This window comes from Gasterosteus aculeatus, chromosome X (assembly GCF_964276395.1).
Source record: "Gasterosteus aculeatus chromosome X, fGasAcu3.hap1.1, whole genome shotgun sequence".
Taxonomy (NCBI): domain Eukaryota; kingdom Metazoa; phylum Chordata; class Actinopteri; order Perciformes; family Gasterosteidae; genus Gasterosteus; species Gasterosteus aculeatus.
This window is the reverse complement of record NC_135698.1, coordinates 17680520-17698960: the sequence shown is the minus strand read 5'-3', so window position 1 is coordinate 17698960 and position 18441 is coordinate 17680520. Positions and strand designations below refer to the sequence as shown.

The following is an 18441-nucleotide window of genomic DNA, read 5'->3' as shown; positions in this document are numbered from 1 at the left end:
TCTGCATGCAAGTCAAAGGTACTACGAGAAGCAGGCCATGGTATTGAGACTTTCACTTCCTGTTAACAGAAGGGGACTTTAACTCCGATTTGGCCTGCTGATGTCTTCAGGGCTTGAGTCTCAAGGGATCTGACCGTGTGTAGTCGACTAAAATCAGTTTATCGCTTCACGGTGAAGGATCGAGATCCAATGAAGCGCCGCCTTTTGACGGATTCTTACAATCGTCACAGTTAAGCATAATCAATGTCTTTCTGATTTTCTTTGAACACGTAGTGTGATAACCTTTAGATCGTTTGACTTTCCACTGCCACATTCTCAAGTTCATAATGACCGGATTTGAAGTCAATCAAGTTCAATCTCTGGGAGCAATTAGTTGAAAGAAGTGCGCCCGGAGAAATTCAAATCAGCCAGCCAGATCAGCCAGCTTCCTGTCATGCTGCGCAGTGAAACCAATGTTGGGGCTACTCAAAAGGGACGTGGGGCCAAATCAAACTGTGATGTTCGTGTCTGCCTTGCGCGCCAACTTTTAAAAGAATACAAATAAATATGAGAAGAACAATGGTTCAAAATAAATCCCTCTTGTCCTTGTAACCCAGTCCCTAACGCACTGACGTCCTTGGGGATTCGCATAAGTAATCTGGCAACTGGAAAGATAGATACAATGAGATACGTAACTTCCGGTACAAAGGACATTTCAGAGTAAAATCCCGAGTAATCACTAGACTATTAAATTATATGAATGATCTATTGTAAATATCATTTTTATTTAGGTTTCTTTATCTTTGTACATTTTACACATTCATTTTATTTTGTATAGGCCGAAATCGCAAATTACACGCCTCAGAGGGCTTTACAATCTGTACACATGCGACATCCTCTGTCCCGAAACCCTGACATCGGCACTGGAAAAACTACCCCAAAATGTAGTGATGCTCATTAATGTTTACAGCAATAGGAATGTCAATGGTGTTCGAAGCGGTAGGTGTCCGCGGGGCAGGAGTCAGGACCAGGGTCCGATCCACGGAGACCTGCAGGGCGAGAAGGCGATTGTTACTATTATATAGAACATCAATGAAGTATTTTTTACTGAAGTATCCACGAGTAAATATCTTAATCGTGCTGCTGCTCAAGTTGAAGCAAACTTGATCTATAGCAGTTCCTCATTCTTCATAGGATGATCACGTGAAGCTGTATAGTCCCGGGTAACAATGGCTGGCAAATAAATGAAATGATGTAGCCGAACAAGGAAATGCTCAATGAACAGGTCACTAATTGAAATCGTGTTGGTCTTTTACTTTGAAGCTAAACCTTTCTTTCCGGTCACGTCCTGTGTTTCACCGTGCGTCTTGACGTCACTCGGGTTTAACGGTTCTCCTCCTCTGTCATTCCAACAGAGGCGCTTCACTCCTCCATCCACCTGTCACTCCCCTCCCTGCGACACTGGAAATAAGACTTTATTTCTTTATTTTTTTTCAACAACACCTCTACGGACACCTACAAGAAAAATGGCGAGCAGCTTCTCGAGAATGTTGTCCTCCAAGCAGAGAATTGGGGTGCTGTCGTTCGTCGGGGGCTCCCTAACGGCCGGAATGCTGTTCCAGCGGGAACGCGTCAGCGGCGGAGCGCCGGTACGCAGGAGCTACCCCGCCAGGTACATGGCTTCCATTATACGATACCAATATATGTTAATATTAAAGATAACACACACACTGAGTCATTACGGGAATTCATTAAGAAGTTCTGGGGAAATAATACGGTCGAATAATTGACGCAAATTAAGCGTAATTGTGTTTTAACGGGGCGCATGGGCCCGGGTGTAAAAATCTAACATTAAGTAACGCTAACCTTGCTGGGTCAAAAACAGTTAAAGCAAGTTTACAACCCAAATAACACATATAGACGGTTTTTGGGGTCGGGGAAACCGTATGAATTGTGTTTTTAAAATCGTAACACGTCCTTCACATGTGTGAAGGAGGACCGGGGTAAACGTGACGCTGCAGAGGCGTCGCCTTTGTCTGAGCAGGTCGCCTCGGTCGCTCCAGCAGCCGTTGGTGCCTTTTTCTTATCGAGCTTTATTGACATAAATAGCAGCCATAATCTTAATCTCACATCGTACCAGCAGGATACGCCCTAATAAATATTGTTAATATTTAAAAAGCAGTGCAATGTTAAGGAAAATATGAAGACGTGTGAGGTGAATCAGAATGTAAAAAGCATAAGTTGTAAAAGGACTAAAAGAAGGTACATTTTTGATTAATAACTGCAGCCACATTGGTGGAAAGACAGCAATAAATCCATCGATTTGGGACCCTGAACAAGCAGCTCTTTGGCGTTATTAGATCCTGCAATTTAAATAGCACAACACACATTGTGCACATCAATGGAGCACATTCAGTGTGGATGGTACACATTTGTGTTTTTCTGGCTTTGGAGGTGTAATGAAAGACATCAATGGATTAGAACAGAAATGAAAGCGACCAGTGTCTGGCTGCTGCATGGTGCTAATATCCAACCTTTGTTCTATAAAGGTCATTTATGTTTAACCAAACCTTCAGCAGCACGTTGTGCAACTGGAGTTATGAACGCAGTCTTACACCTTATCTTCTGCCAGACGGAGGACAGAGGAAACAGGAACTCATTAGCTGCATTTGTATTCTTTGTCAAGCCAAACCCAAATTCATTCTTGGCCATAGGAAACCATTTAGTTTGGATGAAAGCCAGTCTTAATAATTAATTTTCTATTGGGATTGAGTTAGTCATTGCTCTTCTTATCATACATCTAAAGGTTTTCTTCTCCATCAGCATTAAATGTTGGCGTTTTTAACATCTTGTGGACAGTGGCTTTTCCTCCTATCAATTTAGCATTGTTCTGCCTTAAACCATAAGAATCAGCCGTCTTCAAAATATAATGTTGCTGGTATTTATAACATCCAGGTGATCACCACTTTATCCTCTTATGTAATAAAATCCGGAGGCACGTCTTGCAGTGGGGGGGGCCATGGCCATAAGGAAGCAGGTTGAAACCATAGTAACCGCGTACGTGCCACTCGGAAGTGTCCTTGAGTAAATAAGTCGTTCTGCACCTGCAACAAGGGCACAACTCCAGTTAGTTAACTACCCACGCAGCTAAAACAGCCTTTTCTCACTCTCCGAGACCAATGTGGCAATATATTATCTTGAGATTGTATTTGTGCAGTGCGGAGTACCCTGACCTACGCAAACACAACAACTGCATGGCCAGTCACCTGACACCCGCCATCTACGCCAAGCTGTGCGATAAGGCTACTCCCAACGGGTACACGCTGGACCTGGCCATCCAGACGGGCGTGGACAACCCGGGGCACCCCTTCATCAAGACCGTCGGCATGGTGGCGGGAGACGAGGAGTCCTACGAGGTCAGTCTGTTATTACTGTTCGAACACTGCACTCTCTGGGTGTATCGCGTAGCAGGGGGAACACGTAACCCCCTCCCTCCTCCCCGGGCTTCAACGCTGCTTCCTTTTACCGTCCATCAGAGGTGAAAACAGTCCTCAGAAAGGATCGGTGCTGCAGCTAAAGGAATGAAGCCTCCCGTCCTCCTTGTGCTGTTTCACAGGAAGGAGCGTTGCGCCAGAGCCGAGGGAGGGTCATTTAAAAAATATTTTCGCTAATGTTCGTCGTCATACAATGTGTTGCAATATCGGATCTCCCTTTAACATGTGTGGGTGTTTTTTCTTAATTTGATCATATGTGGTTTTTACTGCTACTGGTTAATAAACAAAGGGATGTGATAATCCTTCTTGTGAAATGTATAGATTTAAATACTGGACTATAGAATAACACAGATCTCTTGTGACCTCGTCGAGGAAGATGAGATTTAATTAGAGAGAACGTTTTGATACGCATATGTTTGCCGAATGTAGAAATAATCAGAGAAATGTAAAAAGAGTTAAATCCCGTTAGTACGGAACATGTCTTCATGCCTTCTGTGTCCCTTCCAGGTATTTGGGGACCTGCTGGACCCCGTCATCAAAGAAAGGCACAACGGCTACGACCCCCGCACTATGAAGCACCCCACCGACCTGGACGCCAGCAAGGTAGTCCTCCCGAGGGCCCCCCGCGCCTCAGAACTCACCTCAGTGACGTGCTGAATATTTTTAGAAACGTCGCCCCTCCCGCTTCTCTTTCAGATCCACTCGGCCAACTTCGACCCGCGTTACGTGCTGTCGTCCAGGGTGAGAACGGGCCGCAGCATCCGAGGGTTGAGCCTGCCCCCCGCCTGCACCCGGGCGGAGCGCAGGGAGGTGGAGAGGGTGGTGGTGGACGCCCTCGCCGGCCTGAAGGACGACCTGCAGGGGAAGTACTACAGCCTCACTCAGATGACGGACCAGGAGCAGCAGCAGCTCATCGACGTGAGTGATGCTGGAGGGAGATGCGCACATTATTCAGTCACTATTTGCTAAGTGGACAGTTGCAGTTTTTGTTTTATTTCACAAGAAACTGATTACAAAAAAAGAAGCTGAAGATTGTCATCAGAAAAGGGTGTTCAGTCCACACTGTTGTTTCTGTCTCCCGGTGATGAAAATGTCCAATGTAATTCTGCCATTGGTGCCACTTGAGTATAAGTTGTCTGTTCTCTTGATAGGACCACTTCTTGTTCGACAAACCTGTGTCCCCCCTCCTGACGTGCGCAGGCATGGCACGTGATTGGCCTGATGCCCGTGGAATCTGGTAAGTGATATCTTTTCAAATTCAAATTCTTTTGTTTTGTTATGCCTGTTTTTTGGGCCTTTATGCTCTTTTCATTGCCTGGTTGCACCAGTAGAGCCACTTCCCTCGTGGCCGAGCCGTGGCAAAGGTGTATTAGCGATGCTGACAATGCTCCCTCAGCCATGAGTTTGGGTACCCAGGAATAGCCAGATGGAAAGTGTAAGCGAGCCAGAATCCATCGGCAGCCTCCCTCGTCTGTCCGTCTGCCAGCCATATGAGCCCCCCCTCCTCTTAATAATTCACCTTCCCTTCCCCCCTCCAGCTTCTCTTCTTTCTGGCTCCATTTTTCTCCTCTCCCCTTTCATTTTTTTCACATCCCTCATGTCACGCTCCACTTTCTCTCATTTTCGCCTATCACCCTCCAACTCCTTACAGTCCTTTTTTTAGTTTTACTCCTCTTGCTCTTTTCCGCTGTCATTCAAGGATCACGGCTGTATTCCCTTCAAACCGCTCTCTCTTCCTCTACTCAACCTGCCGTATCCGTTACCTTATTAAATCTCTCACAATTTTAAAAAGGTCAGTGCGGACCAAAAATACTTGTGTTCAGCCAATGTCGATGTACTCCAGTTTGTCCAGTTTTTGACATCCCTTTCCATGGAGCTCCATCATTCTATGGAAAGTGGCTTATGCATGTATTGCCTGTCATATATTTATTCTCTGTTACCCCTGATCCGTACATGTTTGTCGTTTTCCATCAAACCGCTTTAATCTGCAATCTGTTGGAAACCGGCCGAATGACAACATTACAAGGATGTAAAAGCCCTTCCAGACCAGTCCTAGAAACCCAACACTCATTGACCTTCTGCAGAAACCAGCATCATACTCAGTAATACAACATGAGTGCATCAGATTCAATTACCCCTCGGTGGGTTCCCGCCCAGCTATGAGGGGGCAAATAACCCTCACACACAACAATGGATACTGTTAACACCGATACAACCGCTCTGGGTGCAGGCACAACAACGAGAAGACGTTCCTTGTCTGGGTCAATGAGGAGGATCACACCAGGGTCATTTCCATGGAGAAGGGCGGGAACATGAAGAGAGTCTTTGAGAGGTTCTGCAAAGGCCTCAAGGAGGTAAAGCTGTGTTTGTCTATGTGTGTGTTAGCTGTTTAAGATGAGAGATTAACAGAAAAAGAAAAAAGCTTATCAGCTCTGAAACTAACAAAAATACCATATATCCATCCAACGCACCCAGATTGTATGAAAACACACACACTCGCTGTGTTGCCACTGATTCTCTCTCTGTCTCTAAGGTGGAGCATCTGATCCAGGAGAAAGGCTGGGAGTTTATGTGGAACGAGAGGCTCGGTTACATCCTCACCTGTCCCTCCAACCTGGGCACAGGGCTCCGGGCCGGGGTCCACGTCAAGCTGCCCCTGCTGAGCAAGGTACGGATATATATACACGTGGATGACGGAGTATGTTACATTGCATTACATTACATAACATGACATTAAGCTGACACTTTTATCCAAAGCGACTTACAATAAGTGCATTTCAACCACAAGGATACAAACTCAGAAGAACAAGAAACAGGAAAGTGCAATTTCATCAAATATGCAGATTTACAACTTTCTATAGATAAGAGCCAGCAAAGTACAATTTAAGTGCTACAATTTATTAGTCTTTTTAGTCGCGGTAGAGTCTGAAGAGGTGTGAAGAGAGCTCGTTCCACCATTTTGGAGCAGAACAGCAAAGAGTTGTGATCTTGTTGAGTGTTTTGCTCTCGGTTTTCCTAAACTTTGAAAATTATGTTGTGCAACTGTTTCTCCAGCGAATTAGAGTTTCCAAACTCGTACTGGTCGTGTTCGTGGTTGTGATCTTAAAAATTGACATTGTACATTGAGTGATATAGTGATTAAAGTGCTTTTTAAGCTGCAAAGAATAACTCTTCTCTCCTACACCCCCCAGGATCCCCGCCTCAATAAGATCCTGGACAACCTGCGTCTGCAGAAACGAGGGACTGGCGGCGTGGACACCGCCGCCGTGGGCGGAATCTTCGACATCTCCAATCTGGACCGCCTAGGATTGTCTGAGGTAAGAAAACGCACAAAACGAGACAATCTGTCCAGCATGGCTGTGTGGAGACGCATCGGACTCAATCTGGACAATTATTGCATCACTGTGTCGACAAGTTTGGTTTTGTTGAGCTCAAATAGCAACTCATCTATGACGCTAAAGAGAGAGACGGGTGTTGCCTTCATAACGTCTCTGGGAAGAGAGGAGAGTTGTTGTCCAGACTGGCACATGTTCTTTGTTGTTCTGTTCTTTTTAATGCTCTCACACATGACAGACATGACACTACAACAGGGCTGTTCCCTATTGTAGTGAGCGTGTTTATTCTCATCACATGGAGACTGCCTGTTTCTGTGTGGAATGCAGTGAACGAATGAAAATCTTAAAGTTACGGTAAATGCAGACTCCTCATTCCTTCTGTGCAAAAATATATCCAGGATTTCATAGGTTTATGAGCTACACAAAAATATTCTTAAAATCCTAACATATGTTGGAAATGCTGAAGAGGAATCATTCCCAAAATAGCCTTGAATCACTCTGAATACACGAAGCGCTGCGGCCGTCTGACTCCAGAACCCACTTCTGTTTGGACGAGAGCGTGGGCTGCTCGCAGCTGCTTAGCTCTTCGTCCTCCAGACTGATGACCCCTCTGGAGAGGAGCACTCCATCAGGGGGAGTCAACCAGTTCATACATGCAGGAATAAGCAAAGTTGACGCGAGCAGAGACAGAATCCTGGAAAAACATGGAAGATGTTTTCATGATAGTTTACAGCCGGGCTGCAGAACTCTCCCCTCAGTCTAGTTTGGTGTGAAACGCGGTGAAGTCGCCTCAGACTTCACAACTCCAGTATACGGTGCTAAATGAATAACGGTGCTGATATGTGATGTGCCCCGTGTCTCAGGTCCATCTGGTGCAGACAGTGGTCGATGGCGTCAACTACCTGATCGAGTGTGAGAAGAGACTGGAGAAAGGCCAGGACATCAAGGTGCCCCCACCCCTTAAGCAATTCAAGTAGACACTGACCCCTCAACCCTCTGGGCACATATGCGTGCATAAACTCCCCGCTCTGTGCCCATAGATATTATAAATATCTATTTCATTGCCTCCTTTATTACCACTACTTACCTAATCCGTCCTCCCTGCCCCACTGTATACCTCTATAAACCATACTCTACATATCTTGTATGCATCAGTCTATCTGGCTAAACCGAACCAGAGACCCAGAATACTCCCTTTGGCTTTATTGTGGTTAAGTTGCATTTGAACGGCTTTAATCTCAAACGGTGCTCTAAAATGTCAGCGAACGTTAACAAAGGACACAACATGGTCAAACGGTTTCTTTGGCTCTACTCCCAAAGCACTCCTCAGCCCCCCGAACCCAACTTGACCCTCGCCTCGAGCCCCTTCCTGCATGTCCTATCCTCAGACTGTCTCTTCCCCTCATTCCTGTGTGGTGATTGCTTCATTCCTACTATCTAGTGCTTGTGTCGTCCATCCATTTGCGCTCAACTCTCTAGCTTCTCTTTACAATTTCCAGTGGATTTGAATGTAGATTAGCAGCGTGACGCTGAGGAGACTTGTGTTCTCCAGAGCGTTTGTATGTCTGCTGACACACTGGTCAAAAATGGAATGTTATTACAGCACACACACACACACACACACGGGCCGGGCCGGGTTAAGTACTGTAAGCTACTGAAGCAATACCATCTAGCTCATCGTGAACGTCATACTGTAATGTCTTTTATTAAAGAAATCATCTATTTAACAGTTGCTCCTCTGTGAGTCTCCTTTTTCTTTTATTTTCCTGTTTCCACATTAACCAGATGTCCTTCTTTGGTATCCAGGAGGATTTTGCCGTAGCATGAATCCTGAGCTTTAGGTAACCATGGTAACCAAGCGTGATTGCGATCAGCCTGGCTGCCAGTGTCATGTGACAGTTAAAAGCATAATAAATCTGTACTATGCCGAAAAGGCTGGTACTCTTGTGTAAACATCTGGTAGATTCACCAAAGAGCAAAGCAGGTGATTTTCTACAAGCTTGTTTGCAATCACAAAATCACACAAACAGACCAAAACCAACAATGAACCAAAGTCATTCGTCTCTTCTGTGGTCCATCGTTCTCCCGACAGACACATCAACGACCAACAAGGCTGCACTGGGGGACTTGTTCCTTCATCAACATGAACATACCTACTGGAACAAAGTCTACAACTTTACTGAGTCCCGGATTTGGAAAAAAATCATTCGGCCTTTAGCACTGCAACAATTATCGATTAGTCCAGTTAACGATTTCATAATTGATTTATTTTTTCAGCCAAGCAAGCATGCAAACGTCTCCGGCCTTCAAAATGGGACAATTGAATGCCTTTATTTAGGAAGTTATTATCATAACTATAATAATATCAACAAAATGAAAACCCTCACTGGAGAAACTGAATGACATTTCTTAAGCATTTAACAAGCCAATGATTCAAGCAGATTAAACATCTGTAGATCTATAACCCTGCTACTTATTTTCTTGAATTGAATTACATCTTTTTTTCAGAGTTCTTCAGTAGGAACTATTGTGTCAAAGACGCGCTGGTGGAACTGGAAGAAAATTGCCAAACAGAATTAATCTTTGTTAGTTTTGTAGATTTTCATCAGATGTTTTGACAATATCTAAAATATAGAATCTTGCCAGACCTGTTCTTGAAGCTCCAATATTAGTAACTATAAGAACTAACTGTGAACCCCCGACTGCAGCATGCAATAACACGCTGACATGCCGTCTGCACGCGACAGTGAATACCAACTCAAATATGTGTCCTTCTTTGGTCTCAAAGCGTCTGCAGAGACGCTTGTGTGTTTTCTGCACTGCGGGGAGAATCTAACAAGAGCTTTGTCCCATCGAATGAAAGAATACATTTTTATGGTCTCCGGTGTTGTGGGACAACAAGGCGTCCAGTGTTCTGTGGTGACGTCGGGTGTTTGTGTGTTGTGAGGAATCTGTTTCTTCCTGATGGCCTGTATTCAGCCTCCCTCCGTCTGGCTCCCTCACCTGTCACGAGAGCAACGCTGCAGAACTCTTCTCTCCTCCTCCTCCTCGTCCCAGATAGGGCTGAGGAGCAAGCAGGTTGCCGTGGCAACTGGGGCGAGGATTTGGGAGGAGAGCGGCTTTGTGGACCCGCAAAGAAAACAAATCTCTGCAGAGCAGAAGAAGACAGCAGAACCAGACTCGCATATAGAACAGGCTTCCGGGATAAAACGCTGGTAGAATAATGATGACATAACACTGCTGTAGAAAATAACGATTCTGTCAAGGTGATAGGGAGAGCGTTGGTGTCCTTGAGACAGTACAGATGTTTCCTAAATTGCTGAGGAGTGCAGTGCCGTTCGCAGCCCCGCTGACCTTGTTTGTCCCCTGAAATCCTTTCCGTCTCAGCTGTGAGTTTACTGTAAACGCTGGCTGCAAGAAGCCCCGCTCTGCTGGAGAGGATTGATACCTCAGCCCGCTCACAGTCTGCGCAGCTGCAAGCCCGAGCCTCACGGATGAGGGATTTTTTTTCCCGCGGTGTCTCTAAAAGGAACGGTTCTGCTCAGGAAGCTCAGGAGGAGTTTACAATGACTGACAAACTGTTTTCAGATGTGCACAGTGGAGAGTCATTTGGATCCATCAGTGCATACGTGATGCTGTAATGTGGTTTACAGTTCAGAGTGTGAAATTGGATCGTAACAGATGCACAATATGATATAAAGACTTTACTAAAAGGTCATATTTCAGTATTTAGTTGTGATGAGCATTGTCTTAAGTTCAGCACAAACTAATCTGAGTTGTCGCTCTTTCTTTATCTCATATGAGTGATTCTTGGCATCTGGTTTATTATATTGTATCAATGGGATACTATCTAGAAAACTGAAAAGCTCAGACGGCTCTTTGAACAGCAGCAAAAAGGTGATTTAAAACTCAAGATTGCGTTTCACTTCTAAAGGTCCTCTGTAAAGATGGCAAGATCATTTTTGATGTGGTGACTTCGAATTACTTTGACATTTACAATATTGTTGGTGCATATTTCCAGTACACCTGGAGTCCGAAGAGCAGAAACATGATTCCCATGCAAAAGTGATGATGGCCACACAAAGGATGTCATACCTGACCAATAACAGTGTTTTGTTTTCCAGGGATTCTACTCTGTGCTGTCAGAGAGCTCCCTCTGCTGCCATGATATTATACCTGCAGCTTTATAAAAAAGGAAAATGTCCAGCACCAGACATTTATAGTCCGACAAACTACATAACCAGTCCATCTCCATTTATCCAGGTATTTGCCCCTTAGGATCAGAACATAAACAAAAATAATATTGCTATTTACTAGATTTTGATAACAAAGCCCTCTAAAAGAAAGGGCCTGAAGAAATAAAAGGCCCAATGCAAGACTCTTTGAATGTGTACTTAAATTGTGCAAAAATCAACTGATTCCTGCCTTTAATCGGACAAACGTGCTCTTGTCTGCAACACGAGGAGAGCGTTTGTGTTTCCTTACCTTTGGTTCAGTGGGTATTTGATTGTTGCTGATTTTACAACTGCAATTGACAAAGACGTTTTTATTTTATTTTTGATAAATCATAATGAACTCAGCACACTTAATCCAGGGGGATTAGTTATTCCACACCAGGTATACGTGGCACAAAGACTTTCGAGACCTGCAGATCCACATGCTGATCATCGTGTTTGACCTTTGCTCTGACACCTGAGCACATGTTGTACTTAGTTAACGAACACGGAAGATTTATACGCCAGAACTTAAGAGCTGATACAAGTGGTTAACAGTTCTGCTGGCGGTGTGCACTAAGGAAGATCTCAAAACAGAACTGAATGAAGGGAGATGGTGGTTAGGTGAACTCATATCAGATCACAATATATTAGGATTTATCTGGAAAATAATCAACAGATTGAACAGGAGATTGCAAGTTGCAGCCTCAAGACCAACATTGGAAATCCACAGTTTTTCCTGCATGTATAAAATAAAGTTGGGTAATGGTTTACATGGAATTTGAGAGGAATCATAATCAATTTTTAACTTTTATCGTCATGTTTTGGAATAATTAAATGAATGAAGCTATCGGTATTTACAGGGTACATTTGCTTTAATTACATTTCTTTAAAAAAATGTCTTGGGCATAATAACTTCATGAGCACGTTACTTAGTGTGCATCATTTCACCTCAAAAACCTGGCTTTACATGTGACATTTCCCCAATAAAATTAATAAATTGATAGGGTTCTGAACTTTCGTTTCCATCTTGCTTCCAGTTTAATTGAATCATTGATACCCCCCCCATAATCCTACAATGTCCATTAACTTCCACAAACCAAGTTTTAATTTCTGACCAAATTCACACATTAACAGTGGTTAGCAGTCGTGACGTCACGCATCCACCTCCCTCTGCGTGGAATACAGGAGTTTTCACGCTGTCCAATTGCAATTGGGCTCTGAGACGACACTGTCTCTCCCACGAGCTTCTCATTGGCTGGTCGGGGCAGATTGACGCGACGGGTGGGCCAATGGGAGGCTGCCACACTGTGGCTAGGAGAGGTCCCCACACTCTCAGCTCTTACCGCCTGCATCCTCCTCAGCCCTTTCTCTGTCGAGTAGTCTGCGTTTGGCCCAGTCCGAGGAGCTCCCATCCTTCACGACGCCGAGGAGGAGGGCTGCCACGGATTTGCAATTCAAACTTTTACATTTTTCTAACCCAAATTTAATAAAACTTGAAGCTAAAAAAAAAGATGTTTAAGGTGATCTTCTTGGCCGCTCTCACCGGCTTCGCCTGGGCCAGTGACGTGCTTGACTACACGGATGATGACTTCAATGCCAGGATCGGAGACCACGGACTCGCTCTTGTGGAATTCTTTGCCCCTTGGTGAGTTTGTTCACGCTTCGTAATTAGCATTTGAGCTTTTTGACTGTTCGCACCCGTTAATGAGCTAGTTATGGCTAACGTTAGCTCCTATTTCTTTCTTTTGGTCTGACGTTAACGTAGCTGCTTACAACGGCGTGAATGCATCTCGAGTAGGAAGCCCTTCACGTTAATTCACCGTTTAAAATGCGAGCTGCGTCGCTGTTTGTCTTCTGATATTAATCGAATCTGTGATGTGAAATAGACTGTTTGTTAAAGCTAAGGACCGATCGCTAGCATGTTAGCTAGAGGCGTGAACGTCCCACTCAATTCAACGTTAACAGCAATTAGCTCTATTCTAACGTGTGCTTTAAGATGAATAGTGATTCTAAAAGAGACAACAGACATTTGATTAACTATTAAACCTTTAAAATAAGGACCGTAGTCATATTTTAACAAGTGGGAATAATTTACAATGAAAACCGTGCTAACAAGGCTACGAGGAAGTTCGGGGTGTGTTCTTTCACTGTTGTAATGTTCTGATTGGACAGCGAAGTTTTGGTGTCGTCCTCTGATTGGTCCAGAAGTACTGTGACGCGTTCCAATCTGCCAAACTTGAAGTTAAAGTAGAAATTAGTCCGATTAATGTTTGTTAGAACGTTAAAATTAAAACTTGTCATCTCTAGAACGGGAACGTTAACTTATAGTAGTTCTTCTAGTTAATCATTTGCGAATATTCCCTAGTTTTCTTAGTTGCAGATTATATGGACCAATTCTTGCACACTCAATTATTTGCAGACATTTTATGGATCAAAGAATCAAAACAATTATCAGTCATTTGGTCCCCCAACACTGTAAATCAGCTAAATTAGTTCTTGAAACTTAAAAATCTTAGCAACCCAATTGAACGAGGTATCAAATTCCTCACTGTGAAATCACTCTATCTCCCCCAGGGTCCTCGCCCAAGTTGTAACTTGAGTACAGCTTTGGTGCAACTTCTTCTCCTGCCTGACTGATCCGTTTCTTCTGTCCATTAGGTGCGGCCATTGTAAGCGGCTTGCACCCGAGTACGAGGTAGCCGCCACACGTCTGAAAGGCCTGGTTGCTCTGGTCAAGGTACTGCATGATGCATTTTCCTTAACTGCTTCCCATTTAGTGGAGCTCTCTGTGCTCTTGGTCTCTCTTCAGAAGGTGAATGATTCCCCTTTTCTCGTTAGGTGGACTGCACATCCAGCACCAACATATGCAGCAAATATGGCGTCAGTGGCTACCCGACCCTGAAGATCTTCAGGGATGGAGAGGAAACCGGTCCCTATGATGGTCCTAGAACTGCAGGTATTTGAATATGATTATTAGATCTTCAACCCTCTTGCACATGCACACTCTTGCACTTGCCCTTTGTTTTCCACCTCTATGTTGTCTTCTCTGTGTACTGATCTTCTGCATTCCTATTTTCTTCCTGCAGATGGTATTGTTGGTTTCCTTAAGAAGCAGGCTGGACCAGCTTCTGTGGAGCTCAAGTCTGACGCAGACTTGGCGAAGTACACTTCGGACCAAGACGCAAGTGTTGTCGGTAAGTTACTGTTTGAATTTCAGTCCCTGTTTGAGAATTTAGACACGATGGGTTTGCACCCTGATCCGAACACGATTAATTTTTCCGTCTCAGGGTTTTTCGCTGACGCCAAGAGCACGGAGCAGGTAGAGTTCATGAAGTCAGCGAGCGCCTTGAGGGACAGCTACCGGTTTGCTCACACCAACTCTGAGGCTCTCCTCCAGAGCCACGGCATCGATGGAGCGTGAGTAGCTCTCTGCCTTATCACTGCGTCATCATCTTTTACACGTTTGGTGTCAGCAGTGTAGCTGCAGCAAGACAGCCTTGACATTCCCTAATCTTTGGTTTGCAGGGGAATCGTCCTTTTCCGCCCACCAAGACTCAACAACAAGTTTGAAGAAAGCTCCGTCACATACAGCGAGGGCGTATTCACAAACAACAAAATAAAGAAGTTCATCCAGGACAACGTGTGAGTTTTGCAAAGCACATTTGCAGTAGTCTGACTTGCTGTCAGTAGTAAAACGGATGTGTGCGTGTGTGTGTGGGTGGAGAAGGTGGGGCCACCCATTCTGCAAACACAATCTACTCCAGCCGAAGGAATGCTTACCTGTATCAAACTGTTGTATTTGTTGTCCAACTAACAGACTTTATAATCTGGTGTCATGGTCTTTTGGATGTTACGTTTTTTGAAAAGTAACTAGTTATTTGCTGTTTTTGCCGATCCTTGCGGCTGGATATCTTATCAAGACGTAGACTGAAACTGCGCTATAAAAACTGAGTAAAGTGATTCCTCTGTTAACTGTGACAAAAGTGCACTAGTTGTCCTCAGCAGCGTGACTGAGAGTGGGGCCCTTTTCAGTTTTACTTTTACTTACTCACAACCGACTGATTGCACTGCTGTAATCTGTAAACCGATCTCTAGATTATGTGGTTGTCCATGACCTGACGGCATACAACTTATCGTTGTTTTGAATTCCTTTTGCGTAAACGGACTCATTCTTACTTTCTCTGTTCCACACAGCTTTGGAATTTGCCCCCACATGACGGAGGACAACAAAGACCAACTGAGGGGCAAAGACCTGCTGGTGGCCTATTACGATGTCGATTATGAAAAAAACCCCAAGGGCTCAAACTACTGGAGGAACAGGTGTGTGTGTGTCTTTATTCTGTTTAGCTGAACCAGTTTGTCCTCTGATACCTGGAACAGTGGCCCCTTTTACTCTACAAACGCAGCATTCGATTTGAGGCGCAGCTTACATCTGGTTTCTGCTTTCTAACCAAACGTTGATCTTTGACAGGGTGATGAAGGTGGCCAAAGGCTTCCTCGATCAGGGCAAGAAGCTGAACTTCGCCGTGGCCAGCAGGAGCGCGTTCGGCCAAGAGGTGTCTGAGTTCGGCATGGACAGCAGCTCGGGAGAACTGCCCCAGGTGGCCATCCGCACCGGCAAGGGAGACAAATACGTCATGGCCGAGGAGTTCTCGTAAGTCATTTTATGTAGAGCATTTTCCCACATAAAAAATAAAGGAAGAAAAAGAATGAACACTGACGTGGAATTCCAGCAAAAAGCTGCCATTGCAAATCTAAAGGTTTTCTGGGCCAGATTTCATCACCACACGCTGTGTGGTTTTTAATGGTGAAGGGTTGTCTCCCTCATCCCTTTTTTATAAAAAAAAGAAAAACTCAAGCTCTTTGTAAATGAATGAATTTGTACATTGAAGTGTGTTTACTAAGCAAAGTCAAAGATTTAATGATCTTGCTTTAGTTCATCCCAAACCCTCGGCCCTACGGACTCCTTGAACAAGTCCCCTTGTGCTTCCCTCAACAGGCGTGACGGTAAAGCTCTGGAGCGTTTCCTGCAGGATTATTTTGATGGCACGTTGAAGCGTTACCTCAAATCTGAGCCCATCCCCGAAAATAACGACGGGCCCGTCAAGGTGAGACGAAACATCCAGGAGTGTTCATGATGTGTGTTGAGCTTTAATAATTGTAAAACTGTTACAATCCACACCAATCCTAACTTGACGAAGCGCATGTTTAGATGCGACTCAACATTAAAAAGCTCCTCAAAGCTGCTCATCTGTCCGGAGTGAGTCAACATGTGACCTCCATCCTTTGTGTTCAGGTCCTCGTGGCGGAGAACTTCGACTCGATCGTCAACGACGACAGCAAAGACGTGCTGATCGAGTTCTACGCTCCGTGGTGCGGACACTGCAAGAGCCTGGAGCCCAAGTTCAACGAGCTGGGAGAGAAGGTGAGGCGAGCGTGTTTTGTCTTCAGGTTCAGTTCTGTGAGATGGTCCATAATATAAGATTTCTTATTTAACACGCTGACAGCCCTTCGTGCTAGTTCTGTTATAGCAGCACTGGGTTCATTTTGACGGTTTCTCTCCTCTGCACTTAAAGCTCTCCGGTGATCCCAACGTCATCATCGCAAAGATGGACGCCACCGCGAACGATGTGCCGTCTCCGTATGAAGTCAGCGGGTGAGTTGTGGAATAGAGTTCTCTCTACAGTATAGAGAAGAATCACGATGACTCAGCAAAAAAAAAAGTCCACCTTTACTCCGGGCCTCTCCAAGGGGACGTTGTGCTGCCGGGGCGCGGCCGAGAGGTTTATTTTTTTATTTTTTTTAAGACCATCAGTTAGTCAATTGACAAGTCAAATAAACAAAAATTTATTTGTGTACAGCCCTAATTTAAAAACACACAAATGTATCAACAGTGCTCACCACATCCCTTCGATCCAGTTTTGGTCTGATAGAAAAATGAGCCGTCCCAAAATGATCCTTCACGTTTCCTTTTGTTTTCATTCTATGATTTCACCAAACAGGAGTGATTGAAAGTTGCATATCAGCGTATTACACGTGGCTACCTGTTTATATGTCGGCCGTTATAAAGTTATTGCTTTACACAAATTAAAGTAATTGAGAAGTGTTGAGCTGATGTGCAGCTTTGTCCGAAATATAGAAACAAACCTCTGGGATGTGTATCCAGTTGGTTTGTGGCGTTAAACAATATTCAACAGTATCCGCCTCAAATGGTGTTGATTTTAGAATGTTTGGGGTCTTATCTGACAAGAGGCTGTCATCTTTCGGTTTGATTAAATTATGAATAAAATGAATTTATCAATCTCCTCAACCTTTTTTCCCCTTCCAGTTTCCCCACTCTGTACTTCTCCCCAGCCGGACGCAAGACGAGCCCAAAGAAATACGAGGTGAGAATGAGCTCTGCGTGACCCTCAAATACAGAGAGATCACTGGGTTTTTTTCTGTTTTAAAATCCGCTGACGCTCGTCTCCCTCCACTCGTGTTGCAGGGAGGTCGCGAGGTGAGCGACTTCATCTCCTACCTGAAGAGGGAGGCCACCAACCCCCTGGTGGTGGAGGAGGAGAAGACCAAGAAGAAGAAGAAGAAGGACGACGACGACAAGACGGAGCTATAAAAGCTCATGACAGGAACTCCACATCCCAATCGCAACATGAGGAGGATGATTGTGGGAAACATGCAAAGAACGAACTAAATTATATTCCACTCTCTTTAGTGAACTACCGAATGCTCTGAGGCCAAGTCGAAAAAGACGCGGCCCTCCCTTTTTAGGTCTTCTGCTGCTCTGGGAAAGCTGCTGAGAGGTGGAGGCCAGGGCCTGCTCGATGTCTAAAAACAAAAACACATTTTTAGGGAAGAGGGGACAGCTTTTCAATATTGAGATTTTTATTTCCACTGGTCTGTCAGCTACGCCTCGGGCTGATGGTGGCGGTTGGACACCAGTCTCCAGTCATGTCACTTTGGTTTTTGTTGTTGTCACAGGGAATAATGGCTTTTGGTGAATTCCTTAATTTTCTTTTTCTTTTCTTTTTTTTCTTTTTTCTTTTTTTTGTACATTTGGAAGGATTGTGAAATAAAAAGGCCCACAAAACCAAAATAAACAGTTTGATCTTTTTCATGACCCACATTAATTGAGCGACCTTGTTTGGTCTTGGAAGAAACATTTTGTGTAATTGTTTATGCATTAAGTAGTTACATTTAGGGGCAGCGTTGTCATGTTACAGCTCTATTTATGTTAATCTGACATATTTTATTGAATACTTAGCTCATTGTTGGCTATGTTATCGTTAAAAAGAAACCTCAATAACCAAAGTCCAAAACCTAAACCCCTTTGAACTTGCAATATTTTGGATGTTTTGTCCTTAATGTAGCTTAATAATTGTTGAAAACTGAATTTCGTTATTATTGATTGGTTTTGGT

At 44.3% G+C, this 18441-nt stretch overlaps 2 protein-coding genes across 2 annotated transcripts; both read left to right on the top strand.

Annotated features, from left to right (window-relative positions):
- The first annotated feature begins 1272 nt into the window (after positions 1–1272).
- Positions 1273–8540, top strand: LOC120808963 (creatine kinase U-type, mitochondrial). The gene is made up of 9 exons (XM_040162349.2): positions 1273–1651; positions 3197–3395; positions 3981–4076; positions 4170–4391; positions 4625–4710; positions 5704–5827; positions 6007–6141; positions 6665–6790; positions 7672–8540. The coding sequence occupies exons 1-9, from the start codon at positions 1506–1508 to the stop codon at positions 7783–7785; spliced, it is 1248 nt and encodes a 415-aa protein (XP_040018283.1). The 5' UTR covers positions 1273–1505; the 3' UTR covers positions 7786–8540.
- Positions 8541–12278: 3738 nt separating this feature from the next.
- Positions 12279–18122, top strand: pdia3 (protein disulfide isomerase family A, member 3). Its single transcript, XM_040162346.2, has 13 exons — positions 12279–12670; positions 13684–13762; positions 13864–13981; positions 14112–14219; positions 14313–14442; positions 14551–14667; positions 15220–15345; positions 15497–15679; positions 16025–16133; positions 16322–16450; positions 16602–16681; positions 17354–17411; positions 17513–18122. Exons 1-13 carry the CDS (start codon positions 12537–12539, stop codon positions 17636–17638), a joined length of 1497 nt encoding a protein of 498 aa, XP_040018280.1. The 5' UTR covers positions 12279–12536; the 3' UTR covers positions 17639–18122.
- The last annotated feature ends 319 nt before the right edge of the window (positions 18123–18441 follow it).